The sequence below is a fragment of the Mesoplodon bidens genome (genome assembly GCF_964165515.1).
Source record: "Mesoplodon bidens genome assembly, chromosome: 7".
NCBI classification, from domain to species: domain Eukaryota; kingdom Metazoa; phylum Chordata; class Mammalia; order Artiodactyla; family Ziphiidae; genus Mesoplodon; species Mesoplodon bidens.
In genome coordinates this window covers 17,916,686-17,940,949 of record NC_138164.1, presented here as the reverse complement: position 1 = coordinate 17,940,949, position 24,264 = coordinate 17,916,686, and the positions used below count along the sequence as shown (strand labels likewise).

Below are 24,264 nucleotides of genomic sequence, written 5' to 3'. Positions count from 1 at the left end.
AGGATATGGATTGACATGGAAGAGTGGGGGGCTGGGGAGGAGGTGCTTTCCAGTTGCTGAGAAATGGCACTGGGGGGGATGGTGAAGCTGCAGACTAGAGGGGATGAAGGTGTGTGTCGAGTACAAGGAGAGAGTTAATTGATCTAGTGCTTAAAAATTGCTCTTTTACTCTCTTTCTAGACTTCATCTAAGATTCCTCCTTTAGCCAACATACCTTAGCCCTGAGCACATTTCCTCTCCTCATTTTTCCCTTTTTTCTTTTTCTTTTCTTTTCTTTCTTAAGTTGTTTAAATTTAAACTATTATTTGTGAGTCTCTTTCCTGGGAGAATCACTGCAAGAAGAATGATGGTGCCATGGAAAGGTGACCCATCTGTCTGAACCTAGAGGTTCTTCTATGCGTTAAATAACTTCCCTGGTGAGCCCAGGTGAGTCTTCTTGTCTCTAGTCCCTTGCAGCTGAACTTCACCCCTTGGCCGAGCATTGCATACAGCTCATAGCCCTCCCCCTTCCCCTTCCCCCTTCTTTTAGGCTCCCTTCCTCAGGAATTTCATCACTTCCCAGAACTGCCAAAACATTTTTGGTATATTTCTCTCAGTTAGTGTTTAACTAAACATCTACCTTTAAGGGATGGGCTGAACTGATGGAAGAAATATTGATAGCCAGAGACTCAGGAAGACCATTTCTTCAGGGTGCCTCTCTGGCTCCTGGAGGGGAGAGAAGGAGAGCAGTGGACTGTTGGCACAGGAGTGAGACACAATGGAATCTGGCTTCACCTCCAAGGACACTTATCTGAGCCATTTTAACCCTCAGGCTTATCTAGAAAAATATTATAACTTTGGGTCCAGACACTCTGCAGAAAAACAGATTCTTAGGCATCTTCTGAAAAATCTTTTCAAGATATTTTGCCTAGGTAAGTTTGTCTGTTGTCTGTGTGTCTCCCCTCCAAATGTGAGTCATATAGAGAGAGTCTCAGGGCATGACTCTTTTGTGTCAAATCATTGTTATTTGACAGCCCTTTTGGCAGCACCCATTCATTTAACTAGGATAAAAACTAACATTGGGGTGGATATTTTACAGTTTACAAAGTGCTTTTATATCCATTATCTCCTTTGGCCCTGCAAGAGGGTAATCTAAAAACTGGAGTTCTGTCCTTGATTCTACATTGATTTGCTAGGTCACTAGCCAGACATTTCACTTAAGAAATGGAGATTCTAGGGACTTCCTTGATGGTCCAGTGGTTTAAGACTTTGCCTTCCAATGCAGGGGGTGCGGGTTTGATCCCTGATTGGGGAGCTAAGATCCCACATGTCTCATGACCAAAAAGCCAAAACATAAAACAGAAGCAATATTGTAACTAATTCAATAAAGACTTTAAAAATGGTCCATATCAAAAAAAAATCTCAAAAAAAAAAAAAAGAAATGGAGATTCTAGTAATTATTCTATTCCTAACTCAAAGGAAGGTTGTGAATGTGCATGAGATAAAGACCTCCCATGAAGGGAGGATGCTTTTTGAAGAACTGGATGCTTTTTGGAGAAAGACATTATAAAAACTCAATTTTAAAAAAATTTTAACTTTCTCTCAAAGCATTCCTTAATAGTTTTTACATTATCTGTGTGGCAGTCTTTCTGGATCGGGGGTCTGTACACCAGATGCAGATCTTTTTTTCCCTCCTCCTAGAGCTAAAAATATACCAGCTCCACCCTTGAATGGGGAATGGAAAGTAAAAAATGTTTTAAAAAGAGACATTGAGGGAAGAGGGGTGACTAGAGAGAAGGTGTGCCTTTGGGGCTCTCCTTGGGGCTCCCCAGCATAGTCCTGGCAAACAGAGTGCAAATCAGCTCTATCTGCCACCATATTATGCCTGACCCCCTTCCTCATTCCCTCCTCTAAAGCAGATGGTGTGAAGGGAGACCTCCTGATCGACATTGGCTCTGGCCCCACCATCTATCAGCTCCTCTCTGCTTGTGAATCCTTCAAGGAGATCATTGCCACTGACTATACTGATCAGAACCTGCAGGAGCTGGAGAAGTGGCTGAAGAAGGAGCCAGGGGCCTTTGATTGGTCCCCAGTGGTGACCTATGTGTGTGAGCTTGAAGGGAACAGGTAGAGAAACTCGGGTCTTCTTCCTGGCTTTCTTAGGGTACCTGGGTGCCAGTTCATTTTTCAGAACCAAAAATTATCCTTAGAGTCCAAGTTGAAAAGCAAAGGAAACAGAGAGAGAGGGACCAAAGAGAAATCCAAATGGAGAAAGAGAGAGCTAGAGAGAGAGAACGAGCGTGAAGCGCACGCGTGTTGTGTGCACGCACACACATGTGCGTGTGTGTGTGTGTGTGTGTGTGCACCAGAACTGCAGAAGACATAGCTGAAAAAACTGAAGACTTGGTTACCGAGACAAGATGAGAGGTCACAAAACCTTTCCAGGCCTGTGTATGGATGCAGTGTGCAGGCCAGATACTGTAGGACCTTGTTTTAGGAAAACTTCAAGTAAGAGGCCAGACCAGCTCCTCGCTAGAAGGTTTCAGGTCACGGCTTGCCGCCCTAGTGACACTCTGTTGCTAGCCATCCAAATGCATAGATCTCTGCTGTGAAAGTGGCTAATGCTGACACCACCAGATATAATAAAAATCTGACTAGGTTTTTAAACTGAGATCAGCAGCATAAATGAGTTATTTGAGAAGAATTTGTTACTCACCATCCATAAAATTAGGGTTTTATATATTGACAACTAATGATCAAAATCTTATAGTACCCTATCTATAAGTAAATTTAAGCAAACAAAGTTTGTTTAAATTACTAATTTCTCCCTATGCAAGAAATTGGCAATAGACTACCAGCCAGAGGTGAAGAGTCAACCACTTCACTTTGTTATTCCCTTGTCCTGATGTGCCTCCCATTCTACAACCCAGCCGACCATCAGTGCCTGGAGCATCATGGCTTTGCTGCTATGAATATTGCCAAGACCCCAGAGACTCCTTTGTAAATGGCACAAAAAACCACTTTGGTGTTCTAGTGTTTAGCAGAGGAGGTCCCTTGTCTCCTAGAGCTCACATCAGGGAAGGCAGGCAAATGCCAAATCATTTAGGGCCTTCAAGGCCAAGTTAATGCTTGTGGACTTGAAGTGTAACAAGAAGACATCAGAGGTATAACTAGGAGAGTGATGTGACCCAATTTACATTTACAAAGATCTCTCTGGCTATTGTGTAGAGAATGGATTGGAGTTTTAGAGAACAAGAGATGCAGAAGGGAGAGATGATGGTGGTTTGGACTAGGTGATGGAGAGAGACAGAAGATTTTAAGATGAATTTTTGAGAGAGGAATGAATAAGAGTTGGTACTGATTGGTTAGTGGGAATGAGGAAAGGGGAGTATCAAGGATGACTCCCATGTTCCTGAACTCGAACAACAGGGGGATTGAGGTACCATTCCTGAATCCCAAGTATAAATATAAAATCATGTGGTCTCAACATGTCCCTCAGGAGTATGCCTACCTCCATGTTCTTCTGGAGTGATTGATGGTCAATTCATTTTTCTATACTTGCACTTATATTTGATTCCCATCTATTTACCAACTGTTGTTTATTCCTGAGTCAACTTCTCTTCTGAAAATTTCTCTAAAGTCTGCTTCTATTTCTTTAACCCTCCCATTTTCTTTTAAAGGTCTGCTGACTTTAGCTTATTAGGAGTATTCTAAACTGTATATTCATTTTCTTACATACTGTTGCTACATTGTCTTATTAGTAGTAAATGTGGATTGTCAAATATAAGTTATCAAGATGACTCTTTCGTGGTACAATTCCTTATAGTACAGAAGTATGAATAAGCTAGAAGTTTTACCTTGTGTTCCCAGTTAACCTTTTTGGTATCATGTGGAGTCACTAAACTTCCACTGGGTTTTGTTGGTCTTTTATTCCCTTTACCAGATAGTAAGTATTGAAATCAGATAGTTTGAGTCCTCCAACTTTGTTCTTTGCAAGATATTTTGGCAAATTTAGTGCCATTACTTTTAGAATAAACTTGTAAATTTCTTCAAAAAAAGTTTACTGAGATTTTATTGTAATTTCTTTGAATTTACAAATCAATTTAGGAGAATGGATATATTGCATCTCCAGTCCATGAGCATGGTTTATCTCTATATTTAGTTAGGACTTCAGTTTCTCTCAGTTCTCATATTTTGCATATATTTTGTTAAAATGTCCCTGTGTTTCATGTTTTTTAATGCTACTGTTGATTGTATCTTTTATTTATTTATTTATTTATTTATTTATTTATTGCTTTATAACAAATTAAATCAGTTATACATATACATATGTTCTCATATCCCCTCCCTTTTGCGTCTCCCTCCCACCCTCCCTATCCCACCCCTCCAGGCGGTCACAAAGCACCTAGCTGATCTCCCTGTGCTATGCGGTTGCTTCCCACTAGCTATCTACCTTACGTTTGGTAGTGTATATATGTCCATGCTGCTCTTTCACTTTGTCACAGCTTACCCTTCCCCCTCCCCATATCCTCAAGTCCATTCTCTAGTAGGTCTGTGTCTTTATTCCTGTCTTACCCCTATGTTCTTCATGACATTTTTTTTCTTAAATGCCATATATATGTGTCAGCATACAGTATTTGTCTTTCTCTTTCTGACTTACTTCACTCTGTATGACAGACTCTAGGTCCATCCACCTCATTACAAATAGCTCAATTTCATTTCTTTTTATGGCTGAGTAATATTCCATTGTATATATGTGCCACATCTTCTTTACCCATTCATCCGATGATGGACACTTAGGTTGTTTCCATCTCCGGGCTATTGTAAATAGGGCTGCTATGAACATTTTGGTACATGTCTCTTTTTGAATTATGGTTTTCTCAGGGTATATGCCTAGTAGTGGGATTGCTGGGTCATATGGTAGTTCTATTTGTAGTTTTTTAAGGAACCTCCATACCGTTCTCCATAGTGGCTGTACCAATTCACATTCCCACCAGCAGTGCAAGAGTGTTCCCTTTTTTCCACACCCTCTCCAGCATTTATTGTTTCTAGATTTTTTGATGATGGCCATTCTGACTGGTGTGAGATGATATCTCATTGTAGTCTTGATTTGCATTTCTCTGATGAGTAAAGATGTTGAGCATCCTTTCATGTGTTTGTTGGCAGTCTGTATATCTTCTGTGGAGAAATGTCTATTTAGGTCTTCTGCCCATTTTTGGATTGGGTTGTTTGTTTTTTGGTTATTGAGCTGCCTGAGCTGCTTATAAATTTTGGAGATTAATCCTTTGTCAGTTGCTTCATTTGCAAATATTTTCTCCCATTGTGAGGGTTGTCTTTTGGTCTTGTTTATGGTTTCCTTTGCTGTGCAAAAGCTTTTAAGTTTCATTAGGTCCCATGTGTTTATTTTTGTCTTTATTTCCATTTCTCTAGGAGGTGGGTCAAAAAGGGTCTTGCTGTGATTTATGTCATAGAGTGTTCTGCCTATGTTTTCCTCTAAGAGTTTGATAGTGTCTGGCCTTACATTTAGGTCTTTAATCCATTTTGAGCTTATTTTTGTGTATGGTGTTAGGGAGTGATCTAATCTCATACTTTTACATGTCCCTATCCAGTTTTCCCAGCACCACTTATTGAAGAGACTGTCCTTTCTCCACTGTACATTCCTGCCTCCTTTATCAAAGATAAGGTGACCATATGTCTGTGGGTTTATCTCTGGGCTTTCTATCCTGTTCCATTGATCTATCTTTCTGTTTTTGTGCCAGTACCATACTGTCTTGATTACTGTAGCTTTGTAGTATAGTCTGAAGTCAGGGAGCCTGATTCCTCCAGCGCCATTTTTCGTTCTCAAGATTGCTTTGGCTATTCGGGGTCTTTTGTGTTTCCATACAAATTGTGAAATTTTTTGCTCTAGTTCTGTGAAAAATGCCAGTGGTAGTTTGATAGGGATTGCATTGAATCTGTACATTGCTTTGGGTAGTAGAGTCATTTTCACAATGTTGATTCTTCCAATCCAAGAACATGGTACATCTCTCCATCTATTTGTATCATCTTTAATTTCTTTCATCAGTGTCTTATAATTTTCTGCATACAGGTCTTTTGTCTCCTTAGGTAGGTTTATTCCTAGATATTTTATTCTTTTTGTTGCTGTGGTACATGGGAGTGTTTTCTTGATTTCACTTTCAGATTTTTCATCATTAGTATATAGGAATGCCAGAGATTTCTGTGCATTAATTTTGTATCCTGCTACTTTACCAAATTCATTGATTAGCTCTAGTAGTTTTCTGGTAGCATCTTTAGGATTCTCTATGTATAGTATCATGTCATCTGCAAACAGTGACAGCTTTACTTCTTCTTTTCCAATTTGGATTCCTTTTATTTCCTTTTCTTCTCTGATTGCTGTGGCTAAAACTTCCAAAACTATGTTGAATAAGAGTGGTGAGAGTGGGCAACCTTGTCTTGTTCCTGATCTTAGTGGAAATGGTTTCAGTTTTTCACCATTGAGGACGATGCTGGCTGTGGGTTTGTCATATATGGCCTTTATTATGTTGAGGAAAGTTCCCTCTATGCCTACTTTCTGCAGGGTTTTTATCATAAATGGGTGTTGAATTTTGTCGAAAGCTTTCTCTGCATCTATTGAGATGATCATATGGTTTTTCTCCTTCAATTTGTTAATATGGTGTATCACGTTGATTGATTTGCGTATATTGAAGAAGCCTTGCATTCCTGGAATAAACCCCACTTGATCATGGTGTATGATCCTTTTAATGTGCTGTTGGATTTTGTTTGCTAGTATTTTGTTGAGGATTTTTGCATCTATGTTCATCAGTGATATTGGCCTGTAGTTTTCTTTCTTTGTGACATCCTTGTCTGGTTTTGGTATCAAGGTGATGGTGGTCTCGTAGAATGAGTTTGGGAGTGTTCCCCCCTCTGCTATATTTTGGAAGAGTTTGAGAAGGATGGGTGTTAGCTCTTCTCTAAATGTTTGATAGAATTCGCCTGTGAAGCCATCTGGTCCTGGGCTTTTGTTTGATGGAAGATTTTTTATCACAGTTTCAATTTCAGTGCTTGTGATTGGTCTGTTCATATTTTCTATTTCTTCCTGATTCAGTCTTGGCAGGTTGTGCATTTCTAAGAATTTGTCCATTTCTTGCAGGTTGTCCATTTTATTGGCATAGAGTTGCTTGTAGTAATCTATCATGATCTTTTGTATTTCTGCAGTGTCAGTTGTTACTTATCCTTTTTCATTTCTAATTCTATTGATTTGAGTCTTCTCCCTTCTTTTCTTGATGAGTCTGGCTAATGGTTTATCAATTTTGTTTATCTTCTCAAAGAACCAGCTTTTAGTTTTATTGATCTTTGCTATCGTTTCCTTCTTTTCTTTTTCATTTATTTCTGATCTGATCTTTATGATTTCTTTCCTTCTGCTAACTTTGGGATGTTTTTGTTCTTCTTTCTCTAATTGCTTTAGGTGCAAGGTTAGGTTGCTTATTCGAGATGTTTCCTGTTTCTTAAGGTGGGATTGTATTGCTATAAACTTCCCTCTTAGAACTGCTTTTGCTGCATCCCATAGGTTTTGGGTCGTCGTGTCTCCATTGTCATTTGTTTCTAGGTATTTTTTAATTTCCTCTTTGATTTCTTCAGTGATCACTTCGTTATTAAGTAGTGTATTGTTTAGCCTCCATGTGTTTGTATTTTTTACAGCTCTTTTCCTGTAATTAATATCTAGTCTCATAGCATTGTGGTCAGAAAAGATACTTGATACAATTTCAATTTTCTTAAATTTACCAAGGCTTGATTTGTGACCCAAGATATGATCTATCCTGGAGAATGTTCCATGAGCACTTGAGAAAAATGTGTATTCTGTTGTTTTTGGATGGAATGTCCTATAAATATCAATTAAGTCCATCTTGTTTAATGTATCATTTAAAGCTTGTGTTTCCTTATTTATTTTCATTTTGGAAGATCTGTCCATTGATGAAAGTGGGGTGTTAAAGTCCCCTACTATGATTGTGTTACTGTCGATTTCTCCTTTTATGGCTGTTAGTATTTGCCTTATGTATTGAGGTGCTCCTATGTTGGGTGCATAAATATTTACAATTGTTATATCTTCTTCTTGGATCGATCCCTTGATCATTATGTAGTGTCCTTCTTTGTCTCTTCTAGTAATCTTTATTGTAAAGTCTATTTTGTCTGATATGAGAATTGCTACTCCAGCTTTCTTTTGGTTTCCATTTGCATGGAATATCTTTTTCCATCCCTTTACTTTCAGTCTGTATGTGTCTCTAGGTCTGAAGTGGGTCTCTTGTAGACAGCATATGTATTGGTCTTGTTTTTGTATCCATTCAGCCAATCTGTGTCTTTTGGTGGGAGCATTTAGTCCATTTACATTTAAGGTAACTATCGATATGTATGTTCCTATTCCCATTTTCTTAATTGTTTTGGATTCGTTATTGTAGGTCTTTTCCTTCTGTTGTGTTTATTGCCTAGAGAAGTTCCTTTAGCATTTGTTGTAAAGCTGGTTTGGTGGTGCTGAACTCTCTCAGCTTTTGCTTGTCTGTAAACGTTTTAATTTCTCCATCAAATCTGAATGAGATCCTTGCTGGGTAGAGTAATCTTGGTTGCAGCTTTTTCTCTTTCATCACTTTAATTATGTCCTGCCACTCCCTTCTGGCTTGTAGAGTTTCTGCTGAGAGATCAGCTGTTATCCTGATGGGGATTCCCTTGTGTGTTATTTGTTGTTTTTGCCTTGCTGCTTTTAATATGATTTCTTTGTGTTTAATTTTTGACAGTTTGATTAATATGTGTCTTGGCGTATTTCTCCTTGGATTTATTCTGTATGGGACTCTCTGTCCCTCCTGGACTTGATTAACTATTTCCTTTACCATATTAGGGATGTTTTCAACTATAATCTCTTCAAATATTTTCTCAGTCCCTTTCTTTTTCTCTTCTTCTTCTGGAACCCCTATAATTCGAATGTTGGTGCGTTTAATGTTGTCCCAGAGGTCTCTGAGACTGTCCTCTGTTCTTTTCATTCTTTTTTCTTTATTTTGCTCTGCAGCAGTTATTTCCACTATTTTATCTTCCACCTCACTTATCCGTTCTTCTGCCTCAGTTATTCTGCTATTGATCCCATCTAGAGTATTTTTTATTTCATTTATTGTGTTTTTAATCGATGCTTGATTCATCTTTAGTTCTTCTAGGTCCTTGTTAACTGTTTCTTGCATTTTGTCTATTCTATTTCCAAGATTTTGGATCTGGGAAATAGAATCTTGGATCATCTTTACCATCATTATTCTGAATTCTTTTTCAGGTAGACTGCCTATTACCTCTTCATTTGTTAGGTCTGGTGGGTTTTTATCTTGCTCCTTCTCCTGCTGTGTGTTTTTCTGTCTTCTCATTTTGTTTATCTTACTGTGTTTGGGGTCTCCTTTTTGCAGGCTGCAGGTTCGTAGTTCCCGTTGTTTTTGGTGTCTGTCCCCAGTGGCTAAGGTTGGTTTAGTGGGTTGTGTAGGCTTCCTGGTGGAGGGGACTAGTGCCTGTGTTCTGGTGGATGAGGCTGGATCTTGTCTTTCTGGTGGGCAGGTCCACGTCTGGTGGCGTGTTTTGGGGTGTCTGCGGACTTTTTATGATTTTAGGCCACCTCTCTGCTAATGGGTGGCGTTGTGTTCCTGTCTTGCTAGTTGTTTGGCATAGGGTGTCCAGCAATGTAGCTTGCTGGTCGTTGAGTGAAGCTGGGTGCTGGTGTTGAGATGGAGATCTCTGGAAGATTTTCGCCGTTTGATATTATGTGGAGCTGGGAGGTCTCTTGTGGACCAGTGTCCTGAAGTTGGCTCTCTCACCTCAGAGGCACAGCACTGACTCCTGGCTCCTCAATTTGGGATGATTTGTTGTCTATTCATGTATTCCAGAGAATCAGGGTACATCAAGTTGATTATGGAGCTTTAATCTCCTGCTTCTGAGGCTGCTGGGAGAGGTTTCCCTTTCTCTTCTTTGTTCTCACAGCTCCTGGGTCTCAGCTTTGGATTTGGCCCCGCCTCTGCGTGTAGGTCACCGGAGGGCGTCTGTTCTTCGCTCAGACAGGACAGGGTTAAAGGAGCAGCCTCTTCGGGGGCTCTGGCTCACTCAGGCCGGGCGGGAGGGAGGGGCACGGAGTGCGGGGCGAGCCTGCAGCGGCAGAGTTCGGCGTGACGTTGTACCAGCCCGAGGCGCGCCGTGCGTTCTCCCAGGGAAGCCGCCACTGGATCCCGGGACCCCGGCAGTGGCGGGCTGCACAGGCTCCCAGAAGGGCGGCGTGGACAGTGACCTGCGCTCGCACACAGGCTTCTTGGCGGCGGCAGCAGCAGCCCCAGCGTCCCACGCCCGTCACTGGGCTCCGCGCTTTCAGTCGTGACTCGCGCCCGTCTGTGGAGCCCCTTTAAGCAGCGCTCTTAATCCCCTCTCCTCGCGCACCAGGAAACCAAGAGGGAAGAAAAAGTCTCTTGCCTCTTCGGCAGCTCCAGAGTTTTCCTGGACTCCCTGCCGGCTAGCTGTGGCACATTAGCCCCCTTCAGGCTGAGTTCTCGCCGCCAGCCCCAGTCCTCTCCCTGCGCTCTGACCGAAGCCCGAGCCTCAGCTTCCAGCGCCGCCCGCCCTGGTGGGCGAGCAGACAAGCCTCTCGGGCTGGTGAGTGCCGCTCGGCACCGATCCTCTGTGCGGGAATCTCTCCGCTTTGCCCTACCCAGGTATGTGGGGAGTTTCTTGCCTTTTGGGAGGTCTGGGGTCTTCTGCCAGCATTCAGTAGGTGTTCTCTGTTGATTGTATCTTTTAAATTTCATTTCTATTTCATTTTATTAGTTTCATTTGCTAGTATATAGATGTGCAATTGATTTTTTTATATATTAGATCTTACTGACTTCACTAATTTCATATTTTATTTTATTTTTTATATTGAACTATAGTTGATTTACAATACTTGTGTTGGTTTCAGATGTACAGCAAAGTGATTCATTTAACATATATATGTATATATCTATATTCTTTTTTCTATTCTTTTCCATTATAGTTTATTACAAAATATTGCACTAATTAATTTTAATCATTTTTGGTAGATTCCATAGTATTTTCTATGTACATTCTTATATGATCTACAAATAAAAATACTTTTACTTCTTCTATTTCAACTTTATGCCTTTATTTATTTTTTATGCCCTATTACATTGACTAGGACCACCAAAACAATGTTGAACAAAAATGATAAGAACAGACATTTGTGCCTTTTTCCATATCTTAGGAAAAAATGTTCAATGATTCATCATTAAGAATGACATTATTTATAGGTTTTTCATAGAAATTCTTTATCAGACTAAGTTCCCTTGTATTTCTAGTTTCTTGGGGGGTTTTAATCAAATGTTAAAATTTGTCAAAATTTTTTTTTGTATTTACTGAGATGGTCATGTGATGTTCCTCCATATTCTGCGAACTTGAATTATGTTGGATGATTTTTGGTATTTAAACCAAACTGGCATAAACTCCTTGGTCATGAAGTAGTAATCTTTTTATGTATTACTGGATGTGATTTGCCAATATTTTGTTAAGGATTTTTGCATCTATATTTATGAGGGATATTGAGCTATAAATTTATTTTCTTGTTATATGCTTGGCAGATTTTGATATCAGCATGATGCTAATTCATATAATAATTTGGAAGTGTTTCTTCCTCCCCTATTTTTTGAAGGAGTTTGTATTATTTCTTCCTTAAATGATTGATAGAATTCATCAGTGAAGCTATCTGAACCTGAAGGTTTCTTCCTGTGTGAGGAGGTTTTTTATTAAGAAGAGTATTCCTTTGATGACTATTTGGATTGTCTATTTCTTCTTTTGTCTGTTTTGATAAGTACTATTTTTCAAGGAATTTGTCCTTTACATCTTGGTTGTCAACTTTATTGTCATAAAGTTTTTTTACAATATTCCTTTATTACTCTTTTAATGTCTGTAGTATCTTTGGTGATTGTCCCTCTTTCATTCTTAAAATTGGCAATTTGTCTTTTTCTTTTAATCTTGATTGATCTTGTTAGAGATTGATATTATTATTAATCTTTTCAAAGAACCAGCTTTTGGCTTTTTTGATTTTCTCAGTTGTCCATTGTGTATTCCATTGATTTCTGCTCCAATTTTTCTTAGTTTCTGTCTTCCACTTACTTTAGTTTTAATATGCTCTTCTTTTTCTAGCTTCTTGAGATAGAAGCTTAGGTCATTTATTCTCACACTTTCCTTCAGCACTCTTTTAGCTGCATCCCATGATTTTTGAGTGTCATATTTTTGTTATTATCCAATTCGGCATATATTCTAATTTTCTTTGTGATTTCTTCTTTGACCATGAATTACTTGTAATTGTGTTGCCTAATTTCCAAAATTGTTGGAATTTTTTTTCTAGATATTGTTACTCGTTTGCAATTAAATTTCATTGTAATCAGAGTTTCATTTTGTGACCCAGCATATGATCTATTTGGTGAACATTCTATGTGCTCTACATTGAAAAGAATGTATATTGTCCAGTTGTTGGTGTCATTTCTATAAATATTAATTCAGTCAGGTAGATTGACAATATTGTTCAAACTCTCTACATGATTTTTTGTTTAGTTATTCTATCAATTACTGGGAGAGAGAGATGTTAAAAATCTCAAATTATGATTGTGGATTCATCTTTTGCTCCTCATAGTTCTGTCAACATTTGCTTCATGCATTTTGAAGCTTTGTTATTAGCAGCATACACTTTTAGGGTTGTTATGTCTTCTTGATGAATTGATTATTTTATCATTATATCTCCCTTTACCTCCAGTAATACATTTTGTTTTGAAGTTGACTTTGATATTAATATGGCCACACCAGCCTTCCTATTCTTGGTGATGGCATAAGGTGGTAGGGGCCTCTAAGATGGTCCCCACTAATCTTCACTTCATGTATTCATGCTCTTGCTTAATTCTCTCCCTATGAATGTCCATTGGATTGAATGACTGGATTCTAACAAATATGGTGCTGTAGAGTGATGGGACATCAATTCTGAGATTAGGATACAAAGAGACTACAGCTTCCCTATTGGGTGCTCTCTCTTACACTCACTCACTTGTCCTAAGGAGTGAGTTTGGAAGCAAATTTACCCTCAGGTGGGCCTTCAGATGACACTGGACAACTCTGAGAGTGGCCAACACTGCAGTCTCATGAGGGACCTTGCACCAGAGACACTCAGCTAATCTGTACCCAAGTATCTGACCTGCAGAAACTGTGAGATGAATGTTTGTCATTTTAAATTGCTAAGTTTGGAGGTAATTTATTATGTAACAATAGATAAATAATATACATGGTCTAGCTTTTTCTACCCTTTGGTTTTCAACCTGTCCGTGTTTTTATATTTAAAATGACTTTTTTTCAAATAACATGTAGTAGGTCTTGCTTTTCAATCCAACCTGACAATTTCTAACTTTTAACTGGATCGTTTACTCAATTTACATTTAATGTAATTAGTGATATTGTATGGCTGAGTCTAAATCTACCATCTTGGTATATATTTTCTATTTGTCCCATCTGTTTGGTGTTCATTTGTACCTTTGTCCTGCTTCTTGTTGGTAAATGAAATAATTTTTGTTTTTCCATTTATATAGTATAATTATACACATTTTTAGTATGGCTTTATCTCCTCTATTAACTTTTATCTCCTCTGTTGACCTCTTTTGTGTTTTGTATGTGTGTATGTGTGCGTGTGCACATGATTTTTCTAGAAATTACATATTTGCAACATCTCATGAACAATGTAAGATATTACAACAGTGTAATTCCTTTAACCCACTCTCCTGCCCCTTATACACTTGTCATATATTTATTCTTTATAAACTATAACACTATAATACACTGTTATAATTCTTACTTTAAGCAGTCAGCAGTGCTTTTATTTGCTTTATTGTTTTATTTTTAATTTTGGTTAAGAAAACACACATCATAAAATTTATCACCTTAATTCTTTAAGTGTACAGTTTTGTAGTTTTAAGTATATTCACATCAGTCAGTAGTATTTTCACTAAATATATATAAAGTCTTCTGTGTTTATCCACAAATCTGTCCTGTCTAGTATTCTTCACTCCTTTCTGCAGATCTAGGCTTCTATCTGACATCATTTCCCTTCACCTGGAGAACTTCTTTTAGTGTTTTTGTATAATGTATTTCTGCTGGAGACAAATTCTCTCAACTTATCAATATCAGGTAAGAATCAATAATTCTTTTCTTCCTCGTAATATGAGGAATTTAACAATTTTTGACACCCAAAGTCCTTCTGGCATCTTCCTTCCCAGTGTTTATTGTTAACTTTGAGATTTTAAATCCAAATATTGTAATTTAAAATATTATTTTTATATTTTCTTTGAACATCATATGCTCTCAGTTTGTAATCATATTTGCAATTATGTGGACGTATCTTATGCTCATTTTATATGATTTTTTTAGTTGTTGAGTTTTTAATTCCGATTCATGTCATAGTCAACTGAATAGGTCTTTGGACCTTTTTCAAGAAGAACACAAAAGTGACATATTTTCTATGCCCATGAATATTGGGAAGGTATTTTTGGTGCCATTACTCATGAGCAACATTGTAAAATTGTTTAATATTGCTTAAACATTGCTCCATGTTTTTCCCCCGCATTAAGTAAGAAATCAAGAGAGGCTATTTTCACATGCCATTTGAAACCTGTAAACCCCTTACTTAGAATTTTATGCTGGCTAGAGCCTTCAAAGTTCAGATATGTTCTTCAAGATGACAGTAATTTCAAACTTTTTAAATGGGCTATGTGGTTTCACAGAATGAACTTAACATTAACTAGAAGAAAACTGTAGTGATGAGGATTTAGACAATATTCAAAATTATTAAATAAGGAATTCCCAGGACTTATAGACTATCAGGAAAAGTTTATCAAAAAGTTCTTAGTCATTGTCAGACAGCACATCTTTCCAAGGTCCAAATCATGCGTCAAGAGGCTTTTAGAACTTTGTTCTCAATTTCCCAAGCTATCACAAGCCTTTCCATCTTATTCAGAAATGAACCCTTAACGTCTAGCAGGATACTGAAAGCATTACTTATCTCAAGCGAGAATTGTCAGCTCGTAACAATTGCTCCTGAGACACTGTCCATTCCCAATCACTCTGTCAGACTAAGGAACTGTATTTTTGGTGGTAAAATTCTGCATTCTCACCCTTATCCTTCTGCTAGATCCTGTGGCTTCAACTGTTTTGAGAATGATAGTGATCCCATTCAACTAATGTCTTTCTTGCATCTTCAAGTTCCTCTATCAACCAATAACCTATTTCCCCTGAGATTATTTCTTCTTTATCTGAAGCTATTTCTTATGCTGACTGCTTCCAAAGACAATTTGAGCTGTCTCCTGTTCCTCCTGTTCCTCTGGAGTGTGACTCAGACGTTTAGATACCACTCATTTTTACAATTATCCGAAAAGTTGTAAGACACTGGTACCGAATTCTTGTCTCACACTATACATATTCATCAAGTCAGCAAGTCAAATACTAAGATATAACTAACTACTCAAGAACGAACCAAGGAAAATGAGTGTCACCTTAAGAAATCCTAGAAACAGCATTAATTTACCTCTGGCACCTGGAACCTGGAACACGTTGCCTTGTGGTCCACAGATGAGCAGCTTCCATATCATCTGGGAACTTATTAGGAATGCAGACTCTCAGGCCTACTTACTGAATCAGAATCTGCATTTTAACAAGATCTGCAGGGGACTGTATGCATTTTACAGTTTGTGAAGCACTGGTGTTTGGAACGGAGCTCCCCAATGGGTATGTCAGGATACGCTGGTGGGGATGTGTTAGAGGTGTGCTCTGCAGGTTCTCCTCAGCCCTCAGCCCTTGGGGCAGCTGGGAGGGGTTTGGGGAGGTTGCAGCCCCTCCTGGTTGCCTCTACAGACAGCAGCTCCTCCACTTACCTCCGTGTACCTGACAGGAGAAAGCTTGAGCACCTGTAGAGGTGGTGGTTCTCTGAAATAAATACTTTCCATACAAAGATTTTCATATCTATTGAAAAAGATGTTTGTCTAGGGCCCTCAGTAGACATACCTGTGCCAAATTTGTTCTGTGAACTAGTGAACTGCCTCTATCCCAAAGCATCTCTTTATTCCCAAGTCTTGTAAAAGATTGATATTCTTTCTCAAGCTCGCAATCTTGGTGGTTATGATGATTGTCTCAGGGATGACTAGGAAAAGCTTCTGCCTTTTACAAGGATGACTTTCTCTTGAACACGGGCTCTCACTGCATTATCTCTTGGGGGAAATTAACAGGACAGGTTGAAAAACCTTCAACTGTCCATTTCTTCAAATGGTAAATATATCTATTCCTGTGTGTCAAAGCATCTCAAACTGAATGTGCCCAAAATAGAGTTATGATCTTCCCCAAATCTGCTTTATTTCTGGTATTCTTATCTCCTAGAATGGCACCATAATATAATTAATTGGAGAAGCCAGAAACCTGGAAGTCAGTCTTGTCATCTCCCTGTCAGTCATGTTTCATGACCAGCAGCAAGTTCTGTCCACTTCACTTCCTGAGTTCCTCTTAAACCAGTATATTTCTTCCAGTATTTTCCATGCAAGCTGTTTTCTTGGTCCAAGCTACCAACCTCTCCTTCCTAAATGGCCTCCCACCTCCATTCTTGTCCCAAATTGATTGCCTCAAAGTATAAATCTGATCATATCACTCCTTTCCTTAGCACCCCCTTAATATCTCCCCATGGCTTTTAGGATAAAAAGCAAAATTCTTAACATGGTCCACGAAGCCCTGTCTAGTCTGGCACCTGCCTTGTGGTCCCCAGACTAGCAACTTCCATGTCAACTAGTGGGAGCTTACCTTTTTGCCTCCCGTTCTGCCATGCCCTGCTTTGTTTTCTGAGGTTCAGCCACACTGGCATTCTCCTCTCCATGTTTCTTCCCACCAAAGGGCCTTTGCTCTGGCTATTTCCTCTTACTGGAGTATCCTCCTCCCTCCCTACTCTCTTTGGTCCAGTTCACTCCTACTTATTTATCCTCTGTTTCTCTGCTCACCTGACGCCTTTCTGGAGGAGCTTTCCCTGATGCTTCTACACTGAGTCAAGCTCCCAGTATTCTTCTCTTAGTGCCATGTGCCCCTCCTGCCTGGCATTCATCACAGCTTTAATGTTTCAGTTTTGTGGATGATCGTTGGATTATGTCTTCCTCCCACACCAGACTGTAATCTCCATGAGGATAGGATTTGTTTCTCATTGACCCACCTTAGGTCCCCACTGCCCGGTGCTCTTCCTGGCGCACAATAGAAGGTCAAAAAATATTTATAAAAGAAGTGACTGCATGCATTTTGCTTTCCAGACGCTGCCTCCTAGCGTCACTCAGCTGTGGCCTGTATGGAAGGTTCACCAGTGATGAGTCCTTTTGCTTTTACAATTCTCACGTTGACAACCAAGCTTATTCAGCTTTTCATTTCCTTTACACGTCTTGATAGTTTTGCTGGAACCTCTGGGGATGGGGCTTGGGGAGGTAGGTGTAATGGAAAAAAGCTTGTCCAGGGGATTCTGATTCACCCCCCGCCTTGCAGCATCAGAGCAGGAAGATCCTGCTTTAAATCTCAGGATAACTACCTAGGTTCTGGAAAGACAATCTTACGAAGTGTTCTTCCCAGGAGTCCCATTCTATCCTTTCCTCCCCCTCTCCCTCCCCAGTTCCTTCAGGCTTTTATAGACAGCATATTTATAGAGGATGTGGTTCCTTTTTTTCTTTTTTCTTTGGCATATTGATTCCTTTGAAAGGCTAGATCTTTAGAGCTAGAGAAACGGCCACACGGTGGTTAGCTTTCTGTAAAACTGCATAACATTTTTCTGGTGTGTATTTATTCCCTACCCCTTGAGCTAAACATGAAGCTGAGTGGTAATTGCCTGTGTCTCCAGGCGAGTCCATTTCGTTGCAGGTGTATCACAGGCCCTGAGGAGCCCTGAGGTGTAATCTTTACACTGCTGCCTTGGCAACTGAGTTCACCAGTGTTTGTAGTGCATCCGAAGACAAGCAGGTATCCACAACAGTGGGTGTTTCTAACAAATTTCCCTCTCAAATTGGCACCTTCTCTGCCAGCTTTCCAGACTTCACAGTGTGTCTCACAGTTTGGGAACAATTTCCATCATCATCTAACTGGCAAGTACTAGTTCTGTGGCAACTTGTGTTTTTAAAATAGCTTCGTACACAGTAGGGCCCAGAGGTCCAACCGGCCTCTGACGTAATCACTTAAATACACATTACCGTAATGTTCCCAAGAGACAGCATCATCTTTGGACACGTTCAAAAGAACACTAACTACATTGTCACTTGTTTAGCTTTTTGTATACACTTAAGTTATCCATAGGTGAAGATAGGTTATTTGAATTTTTTCTATTCTAGATTAATTTACCTTTTCAAAGCCATGTTTCACACAGACTTTCATAATGTTGAATTATTATTTTTTATTCTTAAAATGATCTGTCAAATTATGCATGTTGTCAGGCGGGGTGGAAGCTTTGTAACTAATTTCCCTATTTTTAGAACGACTAACCCTCCCGGTTTGTCCAGGACTGAGACGGGTTCCCAGGACATAGGATTTTCAGTGCAAAACCCAGAAAAGTCCAGACCACTGGGACAAATTTGTCACCCTACTACCATTTCTACCCCAAGAAGGGGAACAGGTAGACCCAGTCAAAAGAAATTATCATTCCCTGTATCTCCCAGTTTATTGGTCGGTAGGAATTCCCTGAAAGTAATATCTTGCAAAGCTTTTTTTCCTCTCTCTTTTTTTGTTTTTAATATTTTGGTTGGCATTTTTTAAAATTTTTATTTATTTATTTATTGACTGCACTGGGTCTTCTTTGCTGCGAGCGGGCTTTCTCTAATTGCAGCGAGCAGGGGCTACTCTTTGTTGCAGTGTGCGGGCTTCTCATTGCAGTGGCTTCACTTGTTGCAGAGCACCGGCTCTAGGCGCGCGGACTTCAGTAGTTGTGGCTCACAGACTCTAGAGCGCAGACTCAGTAGTTGTGGCGCACAGGCTCAGTAGTTGTGGCATGTGGACTCTAGAGCACAGGCTCAGTAGTTGTGGTGTACGAGCTTAGTTTCTTCGCGGCATGTGGGATCTTCCCGGATCAGGAATCAAACCCATGTCCCCTGCATTGGCAGGCGGATTCTTAACCACTGCACCAGCAGGGAAGTCCTCTCTCTCTCTCTCTTTTAATAGAACAGCTTTATTGAGATAAAATTCACATAGCATATGATTCACCCATGTAAAGGGTGCCATTCAGTAGTTCTTAGTATGTTCACAGAATTGTGTGATCCTCAGCACGATTTTAGAACATTTCATAACTCCCCAAAGAAACCCTATACCCATAAGCAGTCATTCTCATTTCCCCCAGTCCTCTCAGCCCCTAGCAACCACCGGTCTGTTTTTGGTCTCTACAGATTTGTCTTTTCTAGATATTTCATATAAATGGAATCATACAATATGTGGCCTTTTGTGTCTGACTTCTGTCACTGAGCATCATGTTTTCAAGGTTCTTCCATGTTGTAGCCTGTGTCAATTGTTCATTCCTTTTTATTACTGAATAATATTTCATTGTATGGATAGACCACATTTTATTTATCTATTCATAATTTGTTGGACATTTGGGTTGTTTCCATCTTTTGGCTATTATGAATAATGCTGCTATAAATACTCATGGACAAGTTTTTGTGTGGACATGTTTTCATTTCTCTTGGGTATAATCCTATGATTAGAATTCCTGGGTCATAGAGTCTGCCATACAGAGTGAAGTAAATCAGAAAGAGTAAAACAAGTACTGTGTGCTAACACATATATATGGAATCTAAGTAAAAAAATGGTTATGAAGAACCTAGGAGTAAGACAGGAATAAAGACACAGACGTAGAGAATGGACTTGAGGACAGGGGGAGGGGGAAGGTTAAGCTGGGACGAAGTGAGAGAGTGGCATGGACATATATACACTACCAACTGTAAAATAGATAGCTAGTGGGAAGCAGCCACATGGCACAGGGAGATCAGCTCGGTGCTTTGTGACCACCTAGAGGGGTGGGATAGGGAGGGTGGGAGGGACACTCAAGAGGGAGGAGATATGGGGATATATGTGTATGTATAGCTGATTCACTTTGTTATAAAGCAGAAACTAACACACCATTGTAAAGCAATTATACACCAATAAAGATTTTAAAAAGAAAAACAAACAGAGTTCCTGGGTCATGTTAAATCTCTATGTTAAAACTTTTTTTTTGGGAGGGGGAACTTCCAGACTGTTTTCCAAAGTACCTGGACCATTTTATCATCTCACCAGCAGTGTATGTAGATTCCAGTTTCTCCACGTCCTTGCCAACACTTACTTATTATCTGTCTTTTTTATTATAATCATCCTAGTTGGTGCGAAGTGGTATCTCATGGTTTGATTTTCATTTCTCTGATGTCAGCGATATTGAGCATCTTTTCATATGCTTATTAAGCTTCTTAAATGGAAAATTATAGCACAATTAAAGGATGTTTGTAAATAACTGATCATACACACTAGGCTTAAGATTTTAACTAAGTATTTAAATAGGATGCCCACAGCTAATTGCTATTATCTCAAATCATTCTACCTGGAGGTAAATCTCCAAGTTTTCTTTAAACCATCAACTTTTCCTCATGACCAGAAATGGTCCCAGTATCAATCTCTTTCATTTGCTCTGATGTTGGGCCATCCTCTGTGCTCTCTATCAAGCATCGTTGCCTGAGTGGCTGTCTTCTTCTGGAGCCAGCGACTGTGTGTTCCTTGCACATAAGCCTGGATTTGCAACCCTGGTGCTTTGTTGATTAACTTCCTCAAAGTGTTGGATACTCATCATCACTCATACTATTTGGGCTCAGTGGCCTTCTGGGCACTTTATACACTCAGCAATTCCTCTCTTTGTCTTACCTCTCTGATTTTCTGCTACTTCTTTTCCTTTGTCTGTTCCCTTTCTCCAGTTTCTCTTGCTCACTCTATGTGTTTATTTAATTTCATTTATTGGTTAGTTTGTTCCTTTATTCCTCCACTAATAAATTCCAAAAGGATCTGAGGCACTGGATTCCATCTCCTGCCCTTGCCTTTTCTCCTTCTGTCATTAACGAATTTTCTCTCAAGAAACCCCATTGATTTGGCAGAAAAGGATAGGATTCCTAGCAAGGTTACCAAGAAAACTATCTCCATCAGGAAACATACTCCCTATCTGCAATATCTTTTGGAGCCTGAGAATGGAAACAAGGAGTTTTCATCTTTCTAGAAAGGCCCTGGCCACGGCTGTGTGACATGATCAACAGTTTCTACGAATGTCTATGGATGACCTCCTATTGATCTGAAGCTACTACAAAGATACCATTTCTACATTTAAACCCATTATTGCTTGATACATGTGGCCAAACAGTCACTACCTTACAGTTTGGCAGAGGGAACAAGGGTAATAATAATAATAATAATAATAATAATAATAATAATAACAGCAATAATAAATGATCTAGGCACTATTCTAAGCAGTAGAAGAAGAAGAATTTCATGGGGGCAGTCCACTGTAGAAGCAGGCAACTAGGTATTTTTATTATCATTTCCATATTATTATTTACTTTGTAAAAAGATTTAACCCAGCACAAGGTAATATGGTCACATTCAGATACCAAAATGGTCCCTCATTTCTTCTTTATCTGTTTTTACAACAGGGATGGCCCTAAGGTTATAACCTTTGGGACAATGCCATTTTCATTGCTGACCTAAGAGATCTGGGGTTCCCATGAGTGGGGTAGCCAGTGATCTTTGTCGGTTTGTGTGTTTCAGAGTCAAGGGGCCAGAGAAGGAGGAGAAGTTGAGGCGGGCGATCAAGCAGGTCCTGAAGTGTGACGTGACTCAGAGCTGGCCGCTGGGGTCTGTCCCACTGCCCCCGGCCGACTGCCTGCTCAGCACGCTGTGCCTGGACACCGCCTGCCCGAACCTCCCTGCCTACCGCACGGCCCTCAGGAACCTCGGCAGCCTGCTGAAGCCGGGGGGCTTCCTGGTGCTCGTGGATGCTCTGAAGAGCAGCTACTACATGATCGGCGAGCAGAGGTTCTCCAGCCTCTGCCTGGGCCGGGAGGCAGTGGAGGCTGCCGTGAGGGAGGCCGGCTACACCATTGAACAGTTTGAAGTGATTTCCCAAAGTTATTCTTCCAACATGGCCAACAATGAAGGGCTTTTCTGCCTGGTGGGGCGGAAGCTGAGCACATCTGTATGATACCTTGGGATCGCCATTAAAGCAATTCCTCTGGCTTACCCAGTTGACTTCAATCCTTGGTTCTAACCGCCATGGTCATTGTACTGAGTAGAGGCTAATGGCTGGGGCCCAATGGTTCATCTAGGGCAGGGTTGGAGTGGTCAGTCTGCCTAGAGCCATTGGTTGACCACCTACTCTGTGCTCCCCATGTGTGCTGGTGTTATGAGGACTCCAACATGACAAATGGGCATGTCTAGTCTTCCCTGCCTATGATTACAAAAGAATACCTCATTTTCCTTGAATATCCCAGTTATGATGGCTTAAGCCCACACATGCCTATAGAGAAGTGTCTGCGGTTATTCACTCCTCATTTCCTGGGGGCCCTGATGCCTTCTTCTCTCCCAGAAACAGGCTTGCCCTGTTCTTCACTTCTTGCCTTCTCTGGGGACAGTGTCCTCCTCTGGGGTCTACTGGTGCTACCACCACCCAGGGTCAGAGAACAGCTGTCACTTTTGCCTCTTGGTCTCAAGAATGGGGTAGGCCTTTCTTTTACTTCCCTCAACACACCTGAGCCAAGGCTGAGACTTTTATACCTGAAGAGAAGTTTAGGAGTTAGCAAGAGAGAAAAGAGACCCTGTCTTACAGGTGCTATTAGAAACGAGTATCTTTGGGAATTCCCTGGTGGTCCAGTGGTGAGGACTCCATGCTTTCACTGCTGAGGGCCTGGATTCAATCCCTGGTCAGGGAACTAAGATCCCGCAAGGCAGGCTGTGTGGCCAAAAAAGAGAAAAAGAAAGAAAGAAACAAGTATCTCAGAGCCCACATCCGTAGAGGGTCCTGGAAGGTAGCCTGTTGGCATAGCTTTTGGCCAAGCATCTACTTATCTACTTGGAGTTAGCATTCCTCCATATGGCACGGCCACCCTTTCTGGGTCCTATGCCTGTCACCCCGAGGCTCTAAAACAGAAGTTGACAAACTACGACCCAGGAACCAAATCCAGCCTGCTGCCCATTTTGTAAAGTTTTATTGGAACATAACCATAGCCATTCATTTGCATACTGTCTGTGGTTGTTTTCCTGCTGTGATGGTAGAACTGAGTAATTATGAGAGAAACTGTATGTATAGCCTGAAAAAGCTAAAATATCTATTATTTGGATGTTTTTTTTTAAAAAAGTTTGCCTTCCCCTACCCAAGAGAGAGAAGGAGTTTCCTCCTCACCCTGGTCTGAGGCCCCTTTCTCTGGTCTTCATTTCTCATCCCAAGATTTCTCTCTTCCTAGGATTACTGACAGTGGACATTTCTGCTTCTCACAAGGGAGAGTCCTTCCTCCCCAGTCCCCCGACATGCAATGACAATCACATCAGGGCACGAGAGTCCAACACCAGTCCATTTTTGTTTACTTGGTTGTAAATAACACAGTATTGGTCCATTTCCGAGACATTTCCAATTGTTCAATTATCATAGGACATTCACATCACAACATTCTAACCTGTTTACGAGTTCTAGAGATTCTGTCCTGAAGGCCACTAACAGGCCAGTCCAGGCTGCCTCAAGAAGGCCAAGTCCAGCTCTGTTCCTGTAAGCAGGTGGGGAGGGTCAGACCTGCGCATCCTTTCTCCAAATAACTGTTCCCAGAAGGCAGCACACTTAGCTCCCCAGCAGCCAGCACCAGTCACCCCGGCTCCAAGGAAGCAACAAAGTCTGTGGAGACTGGGCTCTCCCAAAACTGTACCATCTACCTCCACCCAGAATGAAGGTCACAGCGTCTGAAAACGTCTGCATTTGGTTACACCCCAGCCCACCCAAGGCAATGGCCCTTGCTTACATTTGCATAACAGCGAAGAAAAACATAAGCCTACTTTTAAAACAGGATTTCCTGGTTTCAACCTCTTTTAAAAACAGCAATTTCTTTTTAAAACAAGCTTTCAAACTATAGGTTTTCTACTTTGACCTATGCAATTTTGGCTGGTGGCGGGGAAGAGGGGAGTGGATGCCAGGGGAAG

General features: G+C 40.4%; 1 protein-coding gene across 2 annotated transcripts; it reads left to right on the top strand.

Annotated features, from left to right (window-relative positions):
• Positions 1–638: 638 nt before the first annotated feature.
• NNMT (nicotinamide N-methyltransferase) lies at positions 639–22,320 on the top strand. 2 transcript variants are annotated; one of them, XM_081241434.1, is made up of 3 exons: positions 639–911; positions 1,899–2,106; positions 21,850–22,320. In XM_081241434.1, the coding sequence occupies exons 1-3, from the start codon at positions 758–760 to the stop codon at positions 22,280–22,282; spliced, it is 795 nt and encodes a 264-aa protein (XP_081097560.1). In that variant the 5' UTR covers positions 639–757; the 3' UTR covers positions 22,283–22,320. The 2 variants fall into 2 exon arrangements, with proteins under 2 accessions (XP_081097560.1, XP_081097559.1); XM_081241433.1 differs by having other exon boundaries at positions 1,896–2,106.
• Positions 22,321–24,264: the final 1,944 nt, after the last annotated feature.